The following is a 20,057-nucleotide window of genomic DNA, read 5'->3' as shown; positions in this document are numbered from 1 at the left end:
ATTTTATTTTATTTTTATTTTTTTTTTTAATTTTTTTTTTCAACGTTTTTTATTTATTTTTGGGACAGAGAGAGACAGAGCATGAACGGGGGAGGGGCAGAGAGAGAGGGAGACACAGAATCGGAAACAGGCTCCAGGCTCCGAGCCATCAGCCCAGAGCCTGACGCGGGGCTCGAACTCACGGACCGCGAGATCGTGACCTGGCTGAAGTCGGACGCTTAACCGACTGCGCCACCCAGGCGCCCAAAACATCTCTTATTTTATAAACACATGTATCAATAGTCTACTTTATTAATACACATTAACATCTAGTACTTTTCCCTCAGTCTCTTTAAAAAATTCTAAAGTCTATTAGATTTTAGATAAAGGTACACAGAAGCTCACCTCTCTTAAACCTTTACTTTCTCTAGCTCCTCCTACCTGCCTCAGCAAAAGAAAAGCTAGGTAAAGAGATTATCTAGGTAGTATATAGATAGTAGCTAGGACTTGCAAAGGTCAAAATCATCAAGGAATATATTCTGGAGACTCAATCAAATACAAAATCTTTACTCACGTAATATGAAGTACATTAGAAAGAGCAAAAGAAGAATACAATCAACCTTTTGATTTTTATATCATTTAACCCAAGCTCCTTTCATATTAGGGCAGTTCGTCATCCCAGATAGAAATTCATTGAATTTCTTGGTTAATAATGCAATAATAGATGAAGCAACTGAATTTTAAAAATTTTGCCACCAACATTATTTGAAATGTAAGAACACATTCTGGCATAAAATTACTACCCAAGGTACAAGAAAAAACAAACTTTTGCCCAGTTGCCTCACACCTTCCCTTCACCCATCGTCCACATATTTCACAGGGCCACACCTTGTTTTATCTTCTTGCTTAACTCTTATAGAACTCCACTTGAGCCAATTTTCTTACATGGCTGCCTCACTTCTCTGATCTAAGGATGGAAAGTAATCAGTACCACTCAGAGGCAGGTGCTCAGGCAAGAGTTCGATAATCATGGGGGGGGGGGGGAGAAGGAGGAGGAGGGGGATCATCAAAATATCACCCTATAATTAATTATTTCTACATGATCATAGACTTACACCTTAAGAAATTAATCCAGCTCTCATGCGTGAGCACTTCAAGGATAATAAGCTCTCTGTGGACATGTCAGTCTTTAAATTATTAAATAAACATTCATAGTTAAACCAGAATCAGCTACACATTCTGTCGGCCATTATACAGTCTAGGCATAATGTGAACAAATTCAAAGACTGTAAGTTTTTGGTAACTGTTTAGCAATGTTTACAATGTGACAACATCATGTTGCTATAGATTCCTTTGAAAAAAAGTTAGGTATTAGGAAACAAATTTTCACACAAAGGTTTATTAACAAGTCAAGATAGCAAGACCCAGCCTGAACCCACAGAAAGATATAATGTGTTCTTATAATGCCCTTCACATCAAACTACCCAGGGTCCTGTGCTTGTTCAAGCCTATAGTCTCAACCACCCTGTCTCCGACCTAAGAGTTCTTCCTTCCTCTTTCTCCTAAGAGTTTTTCTAGACTTCCCAATCCCAACAGAAAAATCAATAAAGCCTACCTACAGGACTATCTTCCCTAAAGAAGAATCACAAATTTAAAATTCTTTTAATTAAGACACTTATTTCTAAGTAACACACATCTTTAGAACACTGAAACATCTAAATGCCTGGTATGGTCAAGGCATACTGAATAGACAATGTTAACAGAATAAAAAAATTTAACAACTGGGCATGCATTTGACAATACAGTATACCACTTTAGCTTTACCAATATGCAAAAGCTGAGACTCAAAAGGTTAAAGGATTTGTCCATGGACACAGGTATTTTGGAGCACAGCCATGACTAAACATTTCTTATCTCCCAGCGCAGTGTTCCCTTCAACAGGTTATATTGTAATTATGATCATCACTTCAGCCCTTCAATCTAAAATATAAAAAAATACAACCTGTGTTTTAAAAAAGAATGTGAAAACAAATTTATGTAAATTTCCACCAAAAAAGAAATTTTGATGACGCCAGCATTTAACACAGTTATTTCTCAAATATAATCTGAGACAGCTAGCCAAACCTTACTGGTCTTAATATACCTCTCCCATAATAAAATTAATTCACTGAGGTGAAAAATGTTTGAGGATATCCAATCAAAAATGTCTTAAGCAACTTCCATGTGAAGTTCTCATTAATGGCTGCAACTTAAAAGTAATCATCCCTACATGACTGAATGTTTATTCAGATATATGTGAGTTATACATAAGAACAGAACTACAACACGAGGCCAGGGATGTGACTTTAGGCTTCAATTTTTTGACAAAAGAAACATTAAATCAAAGGTAACATCTAGGATTAGAAAATAGGCAGTGGGGTGGGTCACCATCTCTCTAATCAGTTTTCTACTCTGTAAAGAGTTACAGAAATGCAGTATTTGTAAAAGGCCCAATATGTTAAAAAGATAAAAGCTGTTAAAGTGAAGTTGTTCCAATGAGAGAGGAATTGGGGAGTAAGCCCCGTTGGACTCCTGTGAGCTCTGGAACTCAGAAGGCTCAGCAGAGCACAGTTTAAATAAATAAATCCTCTGACTCTTCAGAGCTCTTTGCATCTTTAAAAAAAAAAAAAAAAAAAAAGTGGTTGTGTTTAAAATCCCAACGTGCGAGTTTGAAAAGATTAAGCCTTTTTCCTCAGAACCATTTTTTTAATTTCGAATTTCTAATACCTATATCCCATTGATTTTTACACCTCCCATTACTCTTCCAATCACTTCTTACAGTTCATTCGGCTCATTATTCCAATTAGCAGAAAATTCAGTGGGGAGGGCAGGGGCGGCACAGATTTCTTTGGACAACTTAAGAACGACCTTTGTGGATTTGTAAGTCCCATGCGGTGCTTGAGAAGAGAGAAGGAAAAAGACCTCAGGTGGGTGATGAAATGTTCAAAACGTATCTAAACTGCGGTTGCTAAAAGGCTCTCCACAGCCAGCTGTCTTTCAAGAAAATATTTAAAATCTACAGGCAGAACAGAACCATATCTCAACCATCAAACTCTGACTTTAAGAACTTTTACCAATTTACACAGTTAAAAATACGAGAAGAAATCAGTGTGATTTACTCCAATGCATTTGTTCGATGCCTTAATAATGAATGAACTGGAGGCATCACAGACTGGAGTTCAGAAAGAGCCTCACTCTCAGCTCAGCCCCCCTATAAACCTGAAGCAAACCGTCCAGAATTTGGTGCCTCGAGGCTAAGTCCGGTCCAGAGGAAGCCAACCCCCTTCTTTCTCCCGGCCTCCCTCCCAGGGGTTGGAGCCCTGGGCGGCCCGGCGGGCAGGGGCGGGGGGGGGGGGGGGGGGGAGGGGGCGGGCGCCGCGACGCCCCACTCCTCGCCCCGGAAAAAAAGTTCCGCCCGCCGCTCTCGAGCCAGGATGGCCTGCAGCCCTCGCCCGCGTCGCGGCCACGAACACCCGCCCGGCCTCGGCGGCGGGAGGGTCGCGCCCCCTCCCCGCGCCGCCGCCACCAACACTCCGCCCCCGCCTCCCTGCCGCCACCGCCCTCGCGGAGCGTTAACCCCTCGCCGCCCGCCGCCCGGCTTCGGGGAGGAGGCCGGGCCAGGGGGTGGAGTTGTCGTGTCTCCTCCCGGGAGCGCCCGGGCAGACGCCCGGCTTGTTTACAGGCCCCAGGCCCAGGCCTGGCCGCCACCGCCGCCGCGCAGGCCCGCGCCGTCCGCCCGCCCGCCCTCGGCCCAAGCGTCGCGCTTACCCGGAGCAGCCGCGGGCGGGCAGGTCCCTGGTCGGCCAAGGCAGCGGCGGCGACGGCGGCCGGGGAGGGGGCTGGAAGGGGGTCACCGCGGCGGCCGCCGGCCAGGTCAGGCCGGGGAGGGGGCGGAGGAGGGGAGGAGCCGGGCTGCGTCCGGGCCCCCGGCTCTCGGCGCCCTCGCGACTCAGATCATCCGGGCGTTGGAGCGGGAGGCGGAGAGCGGGTCCCGGAGGAGGAGGAGGAAGAGCCAAAGATTCATCGCTTTCGCGCCCCACCTGCCTGGCGCCCCCCCACCCCCCCTCCCCAACCACCCGTTCTGGCGCTGCAGCCGCCCGAGCACCCGAAGCTGCGGGCCGGGCCGGCGCCGAGACCACTGCTCCCTCGCTCCCGCGCGCGCTCCCGTCCCTAGCGCCGCCGCCACCGCCGCCTCGAGCGCGTCCCCGCGCAGGCGCGCTCACGACGGCGCCGTGCGGCCCCTCCCCGACTCCTCTGTCAGCCCCGCCCCGGCGGCTCAGCGGCCGCTACAGCTGCGGCGCGGCGGTGCAGCTGGAGAGACCCGGATGTCGTTGGGCAGGAACTGCGGCGAGGGCCGGCAGGCGGGGGAGGGGCGGCCGCAGATGACATCACTGCCCTACCCTGCTTCTCTCGCCGCAGCCCCCTCGCGGCCAGGGCCCCAGGCGAAGGCCGAACGGAGCATCCGAATGCCGGATCAGAACCGGCACTGGGGTCGTTATGCCCCCGGCGTTGGGGGCTGGACAGAGTGTGTGAGTGTAAGGCGCCCCGGCCGTCGAGAGCTTCTCCAAGCCGGACAGTCTGTCCAGCCGGGACTCGGGAAGCTCCCCCTTAGGGCGTCGGCTCCTCCCGCCCCGGCGCTTCCACTTGTCTTAAATACACACCCCACTCCCTGCAGAGACGCCGTTCTCTGAGCACCGAGGACCGACCTCTTTCCGGCGCAGTCGCGGCCTGGTTGCCGCCTCGCTGCTGTGGTTTAAACGCACTGTTGGATACAGGCTGCGGCCAGACCCCCTCCCCCTGGGCTCTAAGCCACCCTCACCAGTGACCTTGGGAGCCCCACGCAGGTGCTTCTGCTACAACACACCTCGAATCCCGAAGGGCAGCAACACCCTACAACCACCCATTCACACGCGAATGCAACCGATACACGGGGCACATGCTCTGAGTTTCTGGCAGGTTTTGCATCTGTAGGTCATCAGATTCCACATTGTATTTATTTGCACATGTTAGACAGTCACGTGATTCTGTCACAGGGGACCTCCTACGACCTCCAGCGAGGTTTAAGGAACTAAAGATTTTTCAAAATCTGGAGGATAATCAGAAACGTAACAGCTGTTTCTGTTAAGAGTTAGAGATCAACTGAACCTAATTGAAACTGCACATGCAGGCGGCCACAATCCAGTTTAGCTAGCTGGCCTACGGAAAACCGACCCACGCTGTTTGCAGACGCCGGGATAGAATGACAAACCCTAGGCGGCCAATGAATCAGAACTGGGAGCAGTACATCACCAGCACGAGTTCCCATTGGCTGGGGTGCCTTTCCCTTTCTTGTCAGAGGCTTAACCTGTTCAGGGATTTGACCTATACCACATTTGCTGGAAGAGAAGTTTAAAAGCAAGATCTGCGTTTTAAAAAGATGCTCTTGTATATACAAAGAAAAACCAAATAGTTCAGTGTAGGAGGCAGGTACTTTAAAAAGAACACCTGAAAATATTAACCAAATTGTGTTCTGGCCAATAAAAAGGTTAGTATGTGATGAGTCCTATCCGTTTTTATCTGAGGAACTCACTGTAGCAATTTTTACATTGCTGCTTACTATCTCCTAAAACCACTTTGCCCCACACCTCCTAGATCAAAAAGCAATCTATTTTTTCTTTTTGTCATTCAACGAACACTTAGCTGTTTTTGAAGCTGTGAAAGGCATTTCCAATTTTTTCTACATGACTTTTTTTGAGGAAGTTTCTGTTCCTTTCACGTTTAGGCCTGGAACCTGACAACAGGATAAAACAGTATCACCAAATAGTCCCTGGGAGGCCCATTCTTCAAGGAACCCAAAAGTCACTCTACCCAATATCTATGGTGTTCGAATTTCTTAGAATAAGATGACAATGGATCTTTTCCAGGTATACAACGTGAAAATAAGATTCACTTATGCATTTGGTCCCAGTATCATCTGAGGACACATTTCCTAATTGCTTCTCCATACACTTGCCAAAAAAAAAAAAAAAAAAAGGAAATTAGATCAAAGATCTTTGAAACTGTTCTGTATTGAAATCCTTAATACTTCAGACAAGTAACAGCATGATTTGCATGCTAGTGGACTCATTACCATTCTGAAACTGAAAAGCCCATGTGGCAACCACCATTTGAAGTGCCCTTGGAAAACAAATTTTCTTATTCATAAGGCAGAGCCCGGACAGCCAATGGCAGTAGTGGACCACAGTGAACTTGAAGGGCTTTCCTATCTTTCTGCTTCCTTCGTTCAGGCTCCCGTATCTTTCTTCTCTCTGTTCTACACTTGGAGGAGAATCTGGGTCAATTATAGCAGAAGAGGCAGAAAAATAGAAAGTATGAGCATAAAGAGATTTTGAAGAAGGCTGCACAGTGTACCACAGACTGCTGATAAAGTTGTACCTTCCTACTATTTCTTATTTCTGGATACAGCCTGCAGGGACATTTTGGTATGAACTAGGAAACTCATGGTTTATAAGCTAACATTTTAAAGTTTGGAACAAAGATATCTTAGTATTGTCTGAATAAATATGCTCGATCTTATAATATCCCCCTCCTTATTATTATACTAAATATTATGTTTCCTAAATATGCTATGGGCAAAACCCAACTATTTAGAAGGGAGGAAAGGACATTGAAAAAAGAGAGTTAAAAGTTTTCTTTTTGTTTGAACTACAAGGCTTTGCTTGGGCCTCCTACACATATCTGGGATGTTCATAGTGAGTTTCTGTGAAACATCAGTGAGCATATATTCCCATAATTGTTTTTTAGTAATTTTTATAGGTACAACACAATCCTACTCTGCGTCAGAAATCTGTTTACATTACAATTACCAAAGAGGAAGATTTTCTGAAAGATTGGCTTTCAAGTCCTGAATTTAACTGTATGTGATTAGCCTAGTAATTGGGAGGCATGCGGTGAGGATGGGGGTGGGGGCCGAGGTGAGGAGTCTGAAGCTCAGTCTGGTTAACAATAACACTCTCTCTTCTTTCCCTCCACAATCGTAATTTAAAGTGAAGGTTAAATCACTTGTTCCCAAATTACTATTGTGAATCCACCCAGGAGAGTCACCCATGAGACATCCTGGCTTGGGCCTCTCAAAATAAGGGTCGCCCTTTAAGTGACCCCTCTAGGAAGCACCTGAGAATTCCCCTCGCCTCAGCCATCCATCCTTTCCCACTGAAGTCAGTCACTCACTACTCAAGAGTCACAAAGTCAAGCAGAATGAGATCCAACTCTTCCTCCTCCACCTTCATTACCTGTTCCGTGTTTCTTTCTCACATATATCCTCTTCACACGTCTTCCTCTTCTCTCTTTTCTCATCACTCTTCTCCCTTTCTTCTGTTCTTTTTTGATCCCCTTTGCCCTTCTTTTCCCCATTCTTCTCTTCTCACTTTTTCTTATCTTAGCCCAAATTACAGCCTCTGCTACGCACTTTCTCCTGAAGCAGTACAAATCAGTGGATAGTGCCCCTAAACTAATTTTGTTGGTGGGGGGTGTACCCCCCACCCTGGTCCTATTTTCTCCATCATCCCCCTCCCCTTGCACCATGTCAAGTCATGAAACACTTAGGTCTTTAAAGGACTGTCACAGAATGAGAAGGATTAGAGAATCCTGCCCTGTGTGACATCACTGAGGCAGCTCCATTAGGGTGGAGCAGACTGGAGCCAGCAGTCTTGTGTTGCCACTGTGACTCCTAGGCCTTTTGAGGGAAGTGCAGGCCGCCATGAACACCACAGGCCAAGCCTTGGAGAGTCTTTAGAGGAGGCTATCACCTCCAGAGAACTGTATATGGCCACAGCTCCACAACATTGGTGTGGATCCTTTCAGACAAATTCTTTTGTTCAACAGATAGTTATGGTATGCTAGGCTGGAAGTAGATAAGGATATGAATGGGCAAAGTCCCAGCCCTCAAAGATCTGATATTATAATCAGGGATATAGACACAAAAGCAAACAAATAAGGAAATTAAGATTGTGATCAGTGCTATGAAGAAAACAGATTGGGGAGATGATTTGAAACAGGTCTTCAGAGAAGACCTTTGTAAGAAGGTAGCATTTGAGCTAAAGGATGAGGAGGAGTTAACTTTGCAAAGAATCAGGGGAAAGCTTTCTTGGCAGAGGGGTCAGCATAGGCAAAGGGCCTGATGTGGGAAGACTCTGGCAGAAAAGTTGTCTACAGGCCAAAGAGAAGTTCAGCAAGCGTAAGGTATACATTTTTTATAAAGGCAATCAAGTTTAGAATTTCAACTTGGGATATTTGGGATACTTAATCAAATTCACGTAGAAACCACCTTCAGCAGAGGGGCATGATCCATACAAAATAACTTAGGGAATTTGTGTGGCCCCAAAAGGAAAGCAGCTTGAAAAATCAAAATTACAAAATCAAAAGATCTTTATTCAATAATTAAAAGAAGCATTCTATACCCCCAGGGAGAGATCCCCTCAGACAATCCAACAACAGCTAGAAATGAGTAAAAAGAATCTCTTTTCTCCCAATATAGATAGCTACTCTCAGTAAGTGAAGACTAGCAAAAATTTGGACTTCTCAGAAACAGTTTTTCTGGGTTTACTGTCTATGGTAGGCATTACAGAGGATCTCAAACCATATCTTTGAAAGCTGCAACACATTTTGCATCCTTTTTTTTTTTTTTCCATGTTTATTTTTGAGAGAACACACATGCGAGCAGAGAGAATCCCGAGCAGGATCTCTACACTGTCAGCACAGAGGCTGATGTGGGGGTTTGAACTCACAAACCATGAGATCATGACCTAAGCCAAAATTAAGAGTCAGATGCTTAACCATCTGAGCCACCAAGGTGCCCCCCTCCCTCCATTTTGTATCCTTACTGATGGTGGCCTGGTTGAACACCAGTGATGAAATGACAAGCATAATAAAGACTTTTTTCTGTATCTGGCTCTGCAGTTTTCAAGGCACTCTCACTTAGACCAACCAGTTTAATCCTCACAACATCCCTTGTGCGTAGGCAGGGCAAGGACTGTTGTTCTCATCCTTTTCCATAGGAGAAAACGAAGTGTCCAGTAGCAGCAATACAGGGGCACCAGAAGTAATGGCTGGTACCCAGATTTTCCCCTGCATCCTACAGATCATCTCTAGCTTTTACATGCCAGTAATAAAGGCAGCAAGGAGACTCAGTGGAAAGTGTATGGGCTTAGAGTCAATAGCGGTGTGTGGAGCTGGCTTATACTAGCATTGAGAGCACACTTAGATTTTCAAGGAGTTTGCCAGTAGTTTGTTAAATAAAGCCATTATTAAAAATTAAATTATATAAAACTTCAAAGTAAATAAAATTTAAGCAAAGATAATGTGTATTAAAAACTCACCACTTCCAAATTATTTTAATGTAGCTTATTATTATCTGTGCTCTTGAGGTTACCTGTCTTGTGTCTGTGTGGTGAAAATTCTCTGTAATGTGTTACTGCACATCTCTTCTCACTGCTCTATTCAGTGACTTCACTTTAGTGGCTTGAAATTGGCTATGAAAGGAGTATTTACACCATGGAAATCAGCAAGTGCCACCATTCAGGACTTAGCTTATCACTTTGTTGATTGTCTAGACGTAAGTGACAGAGAAACTGTCAATGCAGATTAAACTTTAAAAAGCATGTTGTGGGCACCTGGGCAGCTCACTTGGTTAAGTGTCTGGCTCTTGATTTCAGCTCAGGTCATGATCTCATGGATTGTGAGATTGAGCTCCATGTGGGGCTCTGAGCTGGGAGTAGAACACTCTTAAGGTTCTCTCTTAAGGGTCTCCCTCTGTCCCTCCCCTGATTGTGTGTGGGAGCATTCTCTCTCTCACTCAGTAACTAACTAACTAAATAATAAATAAATAAATAAATAAATAAATAAATAAAGACAAATACAAAGCATATTATGTCTATAGCTGTTACATGGTGACTGGTATACAACATCCAGTTCTGTGCTAGAGCTACTCAGATCATTGACAAAGTAAGTCCCCATACACGTTTGCTGTTTCAGTTTTATCTTAAATATTAACCAACAGGCATGTCAGAACTACATTTGGAAAAGCTGATTGTTACACATTTACCAGCATTCCACTGGTTCTCATCCACTGTGCCAACTGGGCCACTTACTGGCTCTGTGACCTTAAGCAAGTCATTTAAATTATTAGCCTCAATTTCATTCTCCATGTTCAAACCCCTTGGACATGGCAGGGATTTAGGGATGCTGACCCCTTGTACAGTTGAGAATCTGCCTATAACTTTTGATTCACCAAAAACTCAACTAATAGCCTACAGTTGATCAGAAGCCTTACCAATAACACAAAACACCTAGTAACACATATTTTGTATATTATATATATTATATACTGTATCATTACAACAAGCCAGAGAAAAGAAAATGTTAGTAAGAAAATTGTAAGGAAGGGGAAATACATTTATAGTACTGTACTGTAAAAATTCTGCGAAAAAGTGGACACACGCAGTTCAATCCCGTGTTGTTCAAAGGTCAAGTACACTTCTTCTCATTGTATTGTAAGATTTAGAATAGACGAGGCACCCTTGAATACCATGTCCTTTTTTCTTCTCACTGGTAGATCCTTCTCCCACTACAGTTTGTATATGGATAATGCTCTCTCAGTCTGTCTTGTAGTCTAGAGCACAGTGTCCCAATCTATGTGCCAGCACATGCTGGTATGTATTGAATGGGTTAGAGATGTGACACAGTATTGATCCCTTATGCCTTTGGAATATTCCAGTAAGGGTCAACTACTGAAACCTGAGACTGTCTTGTCTGGCCACAAGCAACCTCACTCAGGTACCCCTGTATGTCATAAAAACCATAATCTTCCAGGGCACCTGGGTGGCTCAGTCGGTTAAGTGTCCGACTTCGGCTCAGGTCATGATCTCACGGCTTGTGACCTTGAGCCCTGTATTGGGCTCTGCACTGGCAGCTCAGAGCCTGGAGCCTGCTTCAGATTCTATCTGTCTGTCTGTCTCTCTCTCTGCCCCTCCCCTACTCACACTCTGTCTCTGTCTCTGTCTCTCTCTCTCAAATAAACATTAAAAAAATAAAAAAAATAAGTAAAACATTAAAACAAACAAACCATTGTCTTTCTTATTTGTGTCATGATGTGAAAAAATTGGGAAGCACTGGCTTAAGGCATGGGTATGTGACATAATTCTAACCAACGGAACCCAGGGAAAAGGCTTGGGAGATGGATCTGGGAAAGATTACTCTCCCTAATAATAAGAGTCACCCAAGAGAAAATGCCTTCTTCAACCATAAGCTGTTACGTTTATGTCTGAGCCTGGAACTTCTGAGCCATCTGGCAAAGAATCAGTGTAACACGGAGGAGGTGAATGATGACAAAGGTTGGGTCCTGCACATTGTTGAGCCATTGAGCTCTCCCTGCAATTGCCTACCTTGGGAATCTATTTGGGGACAGGGGTGGATAATAAATATTTCTCATTGTTTAAGCCACTCTTATTTTTGTATTCAGTTATTTGTAGTTAAGAGCAGCTCAATACTGCAGAAGACCTGGACATCCTTGACACCTAGTAAGTACTTAATAAGGTGCTTGCTACCAAAATACATCCTTTGCCTTTAGAAAAGCTACAAGATGAGATGTATACTTATCTTATTCTTTAATAGTTGAAGGGTTTGTTCAGTATGTTGATTCATTTTTCATCTCTTTCTTGTTTCATAAAAGTGTTTCTAATTGGGTAGTAAAAGCAGTAATTGAAAAGTTAAGTCATTTAAAGCTTGAGAGGGATTGATAGAGATGTTGATATGCCTTTTCTTGAAAGCTCTAGACAAACTAGAGCTTTATCACATGAAGATATCACATGAAGAGCTTCTATCATGAAGGTAATAGAATGTCTTCATGTTCTGCAGAGTAGAGCTAGAGCCAATTCTTAGGAACTACGGAGAAGACAATTGTAATTCAATAGAAGGGGAAGGGAATGAATGTGGCCCAGAATATGCCAAGCTCCACATCAGGCCCCTATGGGTGTTATTTAATTCTTACAATAACTTTGCAAAAAAGTTACTTCCCCTTTCCTCCCACCTCTCATTTTACAGAAGAGGAAACTAAGGCTGAGAAAAAGAGCTCTTTTGCAGACCTAGGACCATCTGAGTCCAAAGTCCCTGCTTTTTCTGTTCCAGAAACTGATTGGGCCTTCTTGGGATGACTTTCTCCCTTCTTTAGGCCCTTTCTACTGCAGTTTCCCATCCAAGAAAAAAGAACCAGTCCCCAAATGGTGTCCTTACTGAAGATGTCTTGGGAGAGGAATTACACAGCATGTTACACAGCAAAATATTTCTCATGCTCCATATAAAATCATAACTTTTCTTAGAGTTTTGCTTCCAACTGTCACCAATTCCATTCTCCTGCTCTTTCCATTCAAGGAAAACTTCTCTCTTCCCTTCGTGGAAGACTCTCTCCTTTCTTTTTGGCTTATTATTTATAAAACCCACTTAATAAGATAAAAGCCAGCATAACGGCCTTTGACCCCCACTCAGGGGGTCCTTGGAGAACATTCTCAACCTGTTATTGGTACAAACATGGCAGAGGCCTCTTTGTAGAGAAGCAGCCCATAGAAGGAAGAATTCAGATTAGCATCAGAGACTGAAAACTCTAGGGGTACCTGGGTGGCTCAGTCTTCAACTTTGGCTTAGGTCATGATCTTGCAGTTTGTGAGTTCTAGCCCCACGTCAGGCTCTGTGCATGAAAAAAAAAAAAAGAGATAGAGAGAGAGAGATAGAGAGAGAGACATACAGAGAAGGAGAGAGAGAGAGAGAGAGAGAGAGAGAGAGAGAGAGAACTCTAGAGTCTATGGTAGAGGCCAGACAGATCCATAAGTGTGAGATCAGGCTGGGTATGACCCAACAGGCCATGGTGAAAACTGTGGAGGAGGAGAGCATATTTATTCATTTTGAAGATATTCAAAACAATAATTTTTAAATACTTTAAACATATTAGAGCCAAAGAGGATATCCCAAAGTCTATCTCTGCTCTATCTTGTGGACAAGTTATTAACCTCTCTTAGCCTTGGTTTCTTCATCAGGACATGGAATAATCGCCTTGCAGAAACAGATGAGATCTTGCACAGAAAGAACCTACCACATTGCCTGATACCATGGTGTGCAGACACACAAGAAAATGTAACTGTTACTTTAAAGCACATAATGTGATATTTTTAATAATAATACATTGTAAATGATTTGACACCTGCTGTGCAATATTTTATCTCTTCCATAGGCCTAGTTAGGTTCATATAGACTTGTCCCTTGCAGGGCTAAAACTGTTCTCTTGAAGGTTTGTTTTGACTTCTAGCCCTTTGGCTTACTGAGGCCTGCTGGAGTATTCTGCCAATCCCACCACTGCTGACCCTTTTTATGTGAGTTTCACTTCATGTCATCTATACCAGAGGTAACCATTTGGTTCTGAACCTAAACCCTGGATTGTTCTTCTTATATTGCTTTAAAAGACTGACTCCAAACCCTAGATTTTATGTATGTGTGTGTGTGTGTGTATGAAACTATATAACTATATGTTATATATATAAAACTATATGTATATATATATAGAATATATAACATATATTATGTTATAGTATTTGTAATTTTTATACTATAGACTTGAGTCACCATGCATTTTATTTAATCAATAGATATTGAGTACCTTGAAAATGCCAGCTACTGCTCTAGAGGCTAGAGGGGCTCTTTTTTTTTTTTTTTTTTCGACTGAACCCCCAGGCACCCACCTAGAGGGATCTTATGGTGAAGAGGAGGGGCAGTTTTCATAGACCTTACTTGGGATTAATACAAAACAAACAAGTTCATTACAGAGGAATAAATAATGGATGTGGAGCAAAGTATGATGTAGGCAAGTAGTATGGGAGAGGGGGCAAAGGAGAGGTTACTTTATACCAATTGGTGAAAGAAATCCTGTTAGAGGAGGTGGCAGCTGGGCAGGCCTGAATCACAGAGGAAGCCACCATGTAAAAATCTAAGGGAAGACCCAAGCAAGAGCAAAGGCCCTGGGGTGGGAGTGATCTTGACATGTCAAGGAACAGACAGAACTCAGGGATGTCTGGGGCACAGTCAAGGCGGGAAAGAGTGCTATGTAGTCAGGGTACCTATAGGCCACAGTTAAGGATTTTGATTTTATTTTAAGTGTGATGGAAAACCGCTGGAGGTTTTTATGCAGGGGGATGATGTGATCTGATTTGCGTTTTGCTCTGGTTGCAATATGGAGAAGAGATTTTAGAAAAGCAAAAGTGGAAGTAGAAAAATCCTTTCATGTCAGTTTCATAAATCCTTAAAGAGGAAGTGAAATTAGTTTCAGCTTTAAATGGCATAGAATGATTACATTTTGGTGATAGGAATATGGTCTTTTAGAGAGCTCTTGTTACTGGAGCTTATGTTTTCATTTTCTGAGAACTATACTTAGATATTTTTGCCAATGACTCATCATGTAACCTTTCTTGGTAAGTATAGTGAAATGTTGCAAGAAGTACCTTGTAGGAAAGGCCAAATTAAGAGTAGGTAACACAGACATCCATTTAAGTGGTTCAATTTCAGGTGAATACTTAGTGCCCTCAAAAATATTCTCCAAGAACCTCATTACCCTCTCTCTCTCCCCTTGATACTCTCCCAACACACATCTGAAGGCTGAAGACTAAAATTCGACTGGGGCGCCTGGGTGGCGCAGTCGGTTAAGCGTCCGACTTCAGCCAGGTCACGATCTCGCGGTCCGTGAGTTTGAGCCCCGCGTCAGGCTCTGGGCTGATGGCTCGGAGCCTGGAGCCTGTTTCCGATTCTGTGTCTCCCTCTCTCTCTGCCCCTCCCCCGTTCATGCTCTGTCTCTCTCTGTCCCAAAATAAATAAAAAAAAATAATAAATAAAAAAAATAAATAAAATTCGACTAATTATTTATACCTTGTGCTATCCAGTGAGAATGATAGTTTAGGTGTCCTTACCTACGGCGGACATTTACATCTTAATATGAAAGTTTTTAGATCTTTTGAATAGTCAAATTTTAATACTTGGGAAGCAAGTTCCATGGACATGCATTAGTGGGAGAGGGGAAAAGAAATTTACAAAGGAATTTGGCAAAGACCTCAATAAAATTAAAGATGAATTCTACTTCTTCCATAGCCATACCTAGTTTCAGTCTTGCTCATGGACCAATGAAAGAAATACAAACACTTCACATGTTTAATCTTATTTACTACGAGTTTTCTTCCTTTAATTTAATGGTCATATATAGGTAGTTTTCAAAGTAAACCTAGAATAGGCCCTTGGAAAAGGATCATGACTAATTTTACGCTTAATAATCTTATAACTTGTACATTATAGATACCCAAGAAATATTTCATAATAAAAATTATTATGGCTATTATATTACAATTGTAGTCTATATACAGATTCTACAGACTAGAATCTGTAGTCTCTGCATTGATGACCAAACAACAATTTCTGCCTATAGTGCCAAATTCAGCCTGTGCACTAGATGGCATAAATCATAAGCATCTACTACTGGGAAAATAATCCATCATTCCAAACTAAGTACAGATGAAGATCCTATGTGTCAAATCCATTAAACATGGAAAAGGATACAAATAATAGTTGATGTAATGTAGCACAAACCTCCAATTTACCAGACTCTGATATATGTCATATCCATTCTATTAGAAATACCTGTTAGAAATAATTTGTTATTTAAATTATATTTTATAGAAATCATAAGTTCTTGAAATAAATATTTAATAAAATATGTGAATGAATCTTTAGTTCTAAAGAGCCATATGTACGTGTCCTGGGGAGGGGTCAGTAAAATTACTGACCTTTATCCAAGTAGGCAAGACATACAAAACTCTTTTGTGTTGTCAATCACAACAAAAGCACGGAAAGGTTAAAGGGAACAATGTGAGTACTTGAAACATGGGATGCCAAAAAAAAATCTTGGCCTGATATAAAATACCAGTGATTTATATGGCCTGGTGAGTCATGTGTATCATATCTGGGTTATGTACCCATAAACATTGCCTTAAAGGCAGTTAGACTATTTGGATTGTCATCACTAAAGTCATCATCACATGTCAGTCCTGCGTGAATTCAAAAGCAAAAGCTAAAATACAGAAACACATGGAACTGATAACAAATAAAATTTCTGCTTCCTACGCCTAGATTCCCAAAAGCAATGTTACAAAAGGGTGTTTAAAAGTCCATGATATGCTCCTTGTAATTCTATCTAAGTTGGATTAGATACATCCTTTTTGGTTATTAATATTTGTCTGAAGGCTGTTAAGGACAAGAACTTTCACTGACTGGATAAAATGCTCTAGAAGACATAAATCACAACCCCCACACCTATGGAAAGAATTGTTAGTCAAACACCAAGTTCAAAATAAAAAACACAGTATGTGTCAAATCCCATTAAACATAGCAAGAGATAAAAATAATGACTACCATTTATTGGGCACTTCCTTTTTTGCTAGAATCTTTATCTCTGCACTATCTAATTGAATCTCAACAATATTCCTTCAAGGTAGCTGTCATTACTGTATTTCACAGATGAGAAATGGAAGCTCAGAAGGCTTAAGTCACTTGTCCAAATTCACAGAGCAAGTGAGTGGATAGAATGTGAATCCCATGTGACTCCAACTTTTGCTGTTTTTTATAACATGAAACTACAGTTTAAAATATAATCTTGGCATCTATTAAGACATCAGGTTATACAAGGACCCTCTGGCCTGGGGAATCAGAACCCAGGGTTTCAGTCTTGGCTCTGATGCTATGCCACCAAGTGCAACTTAGGCAAGTCATTTCATCTTTTTTGAATTTCAAATTTTCACATATGTAAAAGGAAGGTGTTGAATCCAATAATCTTTACAGTTCCTTCCATCTTTAACATTCCACTACTCTAGCAATGAAATTGGAACTGGACTCTGGAATTGGGCTTCTATCTCTTCCATATTCTGGTAACAGTAATGCACATTTCTTAAGAAGGAACTGCTTCTTCCTCACAGTATAATTCCTTTATTTGACCCCAGAATCTGGTGAAGGGTTGGACACATGACCTACGTGGACAAATTGGAGTAAATCCTAGGAATTGTTTGGGAGTCCTTAGAGGAAAGCCATCCTGTTCCTCTATGATTGTTAGCAGGAAGAATGATGAGAGTTTAGAGCTTCTAGGGGCATGTACAGAGATAGCCCCTTCTCTGGATTGTTTAGTTTCTAGAGGCAATGAATTCTCTGTTTTGTTAAACCGATTTAAATGGGAATTTTCTCTGGCTCCTAGAGTCACAATAGGGCTACTCCTTGAAGGATAGGTTGGATTTGCATTTGGAGGGGACTTTTCAGAGGGGAAAGTTTTGAGATGGGCATGACTGTCTTAACTGGATTGGAAGCTAAGTGTGAAGAGGCAATTAGATACCAGGAATGAAAAGTATGAGACTGAATTGTCAAAGACATTGTAAGCCTCCGGGAGGACTTTAGCCTTGGACGGTTAGGTCAGATTTTATTTTTCAAAAAAGACCCTTATCAGGGGCACCTGGGTGGCTCAGTTGGTTAAGCATCCAACTTTGCTCGGGTCATGATCTCGTGGTTCATGGGTTTGAGCTCTGCATCAGACTCTGTGCTGACAGTGGGGAGCCTGCTTGGGATATTCTCATTCTCTCTCTCTCTCTCTCTCTCTCTCTCCCCCCCTCTCAAAATAAATACCCCCCTCCAAAAGGACCCTTATCATATTTCTAGGTCTAGGTCTACCTCTCCTCTTCCAAACCTTGCCATTCTTCCATCAAAAGATGGGAGACGATTTATATCTTTTCCCATTGATCTCAGGTAAGTCTTTATTTTTTCTATTTTTATTTATTTTTTATGTTTATTTATTTTTGAGAGAGAGAGAGACAGAGCGTGAGCGGGGTGTTGCAGGATTTTTTACCACAATACCCGGGATTCATTGTCTCGCCGCTTCAAAGAATGAAGAGGTGGACACAAAATGAGCAGTAGGCAAAAGTTTATTAAGAGTATAAGATTAAAAAGGAAGAATAATAGGAAAGCTCTCTGTATAGAAAGGGCACATTCAAAAGTGAATGCCCAAGACTATAGGCAAGGGTCCTTGCTTTATAAGGTTCTGGTCAGCCCCCCTTGTTCCTTCTCAGGATCCACCCTTATTGCCTTGATAGCTCTAAGTGCTGGGCTGTCCATTCCTGATTGGCTCATTTTCATTGTATGAGGAGTGGTCTATGGCCACACTTAGGTCTTTCTCAAATTCCTGAGGGAAACCTGAGGGGGAGTAGGTGGGATCTGTTACATTCTTTTTTTTTTTTTTAAATTTTTTTTTTTTCAACGTTTTTTTTTGTTTTTTTTTTTTATTTATTTTTGCGACAGAGAGAGACAGAGCATGAACGGGGGAGGGGCAGAGAGAGAGGGAGATACAGAATCGGAAACAGGCTCCAGGCTCCGAGCCATCAGCCCAGAGCCTGACGCGGGGCTCGAACTCACGGACCGTGAGATCATGACCTGGCTGAAGTCGGACGCTCAACCGACTGCGCCACCCAGGCGCCCCATCTGTTACATTCTTAAGAGGAACCTTAAGCCTGAGGGAGTTTGGTGTGGTCCAACACTCCCAGCATTGTTCCAAAATATGTGTTTTTTCCCCACCCAGGGACCTCAGGTTCTAATCCTTCCCTCTCTGCCTATTTTATCCTCTTTTCCTATTACAGGGAGAGGGGCAAACAGAGAAGGAGACATAGAATCTGAAGCAGGCTCCAAGTTCTGAGCTGTCAGCACAGAGCCCAATGCAGGGCCTGAACTCACAAACTGTGAGATCATGACCTGAGCCAAGGTCAGATACTTAACCGACTGAGCCACCCAGGCACCTCTGATCTTAGGTAAGTCTTTAAAACTGCCTCAACCAATAGAATATGATTGACACAACACCGCATCACTCCCACAGCTAGGTCTTAAAAGGCAATATGGTTTCCATATGGTTTTCTCTCTTTCAGAACATTTGCCCTTGAAACCATACTACCATGTTGTGAGTAGAAGCCATGTGTAGGTGTTTTAGTTGACAACCTGTGCAATAAAGAATTTGGCCTTTCTCCCCAGTTCCTGGGAAGCAGCCCTTAAAACCTTGGAATGTCCCAAGTGATAGGAGTATCTTTGTTATTCATCCTGTTCCCTGATAGTTTATGCTGAGAGGCTGACTAATGTGGGACCTTAGGTAATTCAAACAAATGTGATGACTCAAGATAGAAGATGCCTATGCCTGAAAGACCAGTCATGTGACTAGAAGTTTGGGGCTTTGAACTGGGTGATATTAACCCAACTTATGAGATGGGGGTGGGGGTGGGGGTGCGCCAGCTGGAGACTGAGTCACATGGTCAGCGATTTAGTCAATTATGTCTATGTAATGGAACCCTAATTAAAACTCTGGACACTGTGGGGCACCTGGGTAGCTCTGTCGGTTAAGCATCCAACTTTGGCTCAGGTCATGAACTTTCAGTTCGTGATTTCGCATCCCCCATCAGGCTCTGTGCTGACAGCTCAGAGCCTGGAACCTGCTTCCGAATCTGTGTCTCCCTCGCTCTCTGCCCCTCCCCCGCTGGCGCTCTGTCTCTCTGTCTCTCTCTCTCTCAAAAATAAATAAAAACTTAACAAAAATAAAAACACAACACAAAACAAAAAAACCTCAGGACACTGAAGTTTGGGTAAGCTTCCATGGTGGACAATATTCTGTATATTATCATATATCGATGTGCTAGGAGAGTGACATGCTGTAGCTCCACAGGGAAAGGACAAAGGAAGCTTCATATCCGGAACCCTCCCAGACCTCACCTCATTTGTCTCTCCCTTTGGTTAGTTCTGATTTGTACCCTTTAAATTAATCATAAGAATAGCACTTTCCTGAGTTCTATAAGTTATACAAATCAATGATCTAACCTGAGGAGTACTGAGAACCTCTGAATTTAGACAGCTGGTCAGAAGTGAAGGTGGCCTAAAGACCCCAAACATGTGGCTGGTGTCTGAGG

At 42.8% G+C, this 20,057-nt stretch overlaps 1 protein-coding gene across 2 annotated transcripts in view; it reads right to left on the bottom strand.

Moving 5' to 3' along the window:
- Positions 1-7,595, bottom strand: part of PPM1A (protein phosphatase, Mg2+/Mn2+ dependent 1A) — a 51,278-nt gene extending 43,683 nt beyond the window's left edge. Inside the window, exon 1 of one of the 2 annotated variants that reach the window (XM_058739219.1) lies at positions 7,290-7,595. In XM_058739219.1, coding sequence (XP_058595202.1) covers positions 7,290-7,581 — 292 coding nt within the window. In that variant the 5' untranslated portion in view covers positions 7,582-7,595. Of the gene's footprint in view, positions 1-3,786; positions 3,924-7,289 lie in introns of those variants that run through there. The other variant, XM_058739220.1, reaches the window with a different exon arrangement.
- Positions 7,596-20,057: the final 12,462 nt, after the last annotated feature.

This window comes from Neofelis nebulosa, chromosome 7 (assembly GCF_028018385.1).
Source record: "Neofelis nebulosa isolate mNeoNeb1 chromosome 7, mNeoNeb1.pri, whole genome shotgun sequence".
Taxonomy (NCBI): domain Eukaryota; kingdom Metazoa; phylum Chordata; class Mammalia; order Carnivora; family Felidae; genus Neofelis; species Neofelis nebulosa.
Note: the sequence above shows the minus strand (reverse complement) of the source record. Positions and strands in the feature narration are given on the sequence as shown.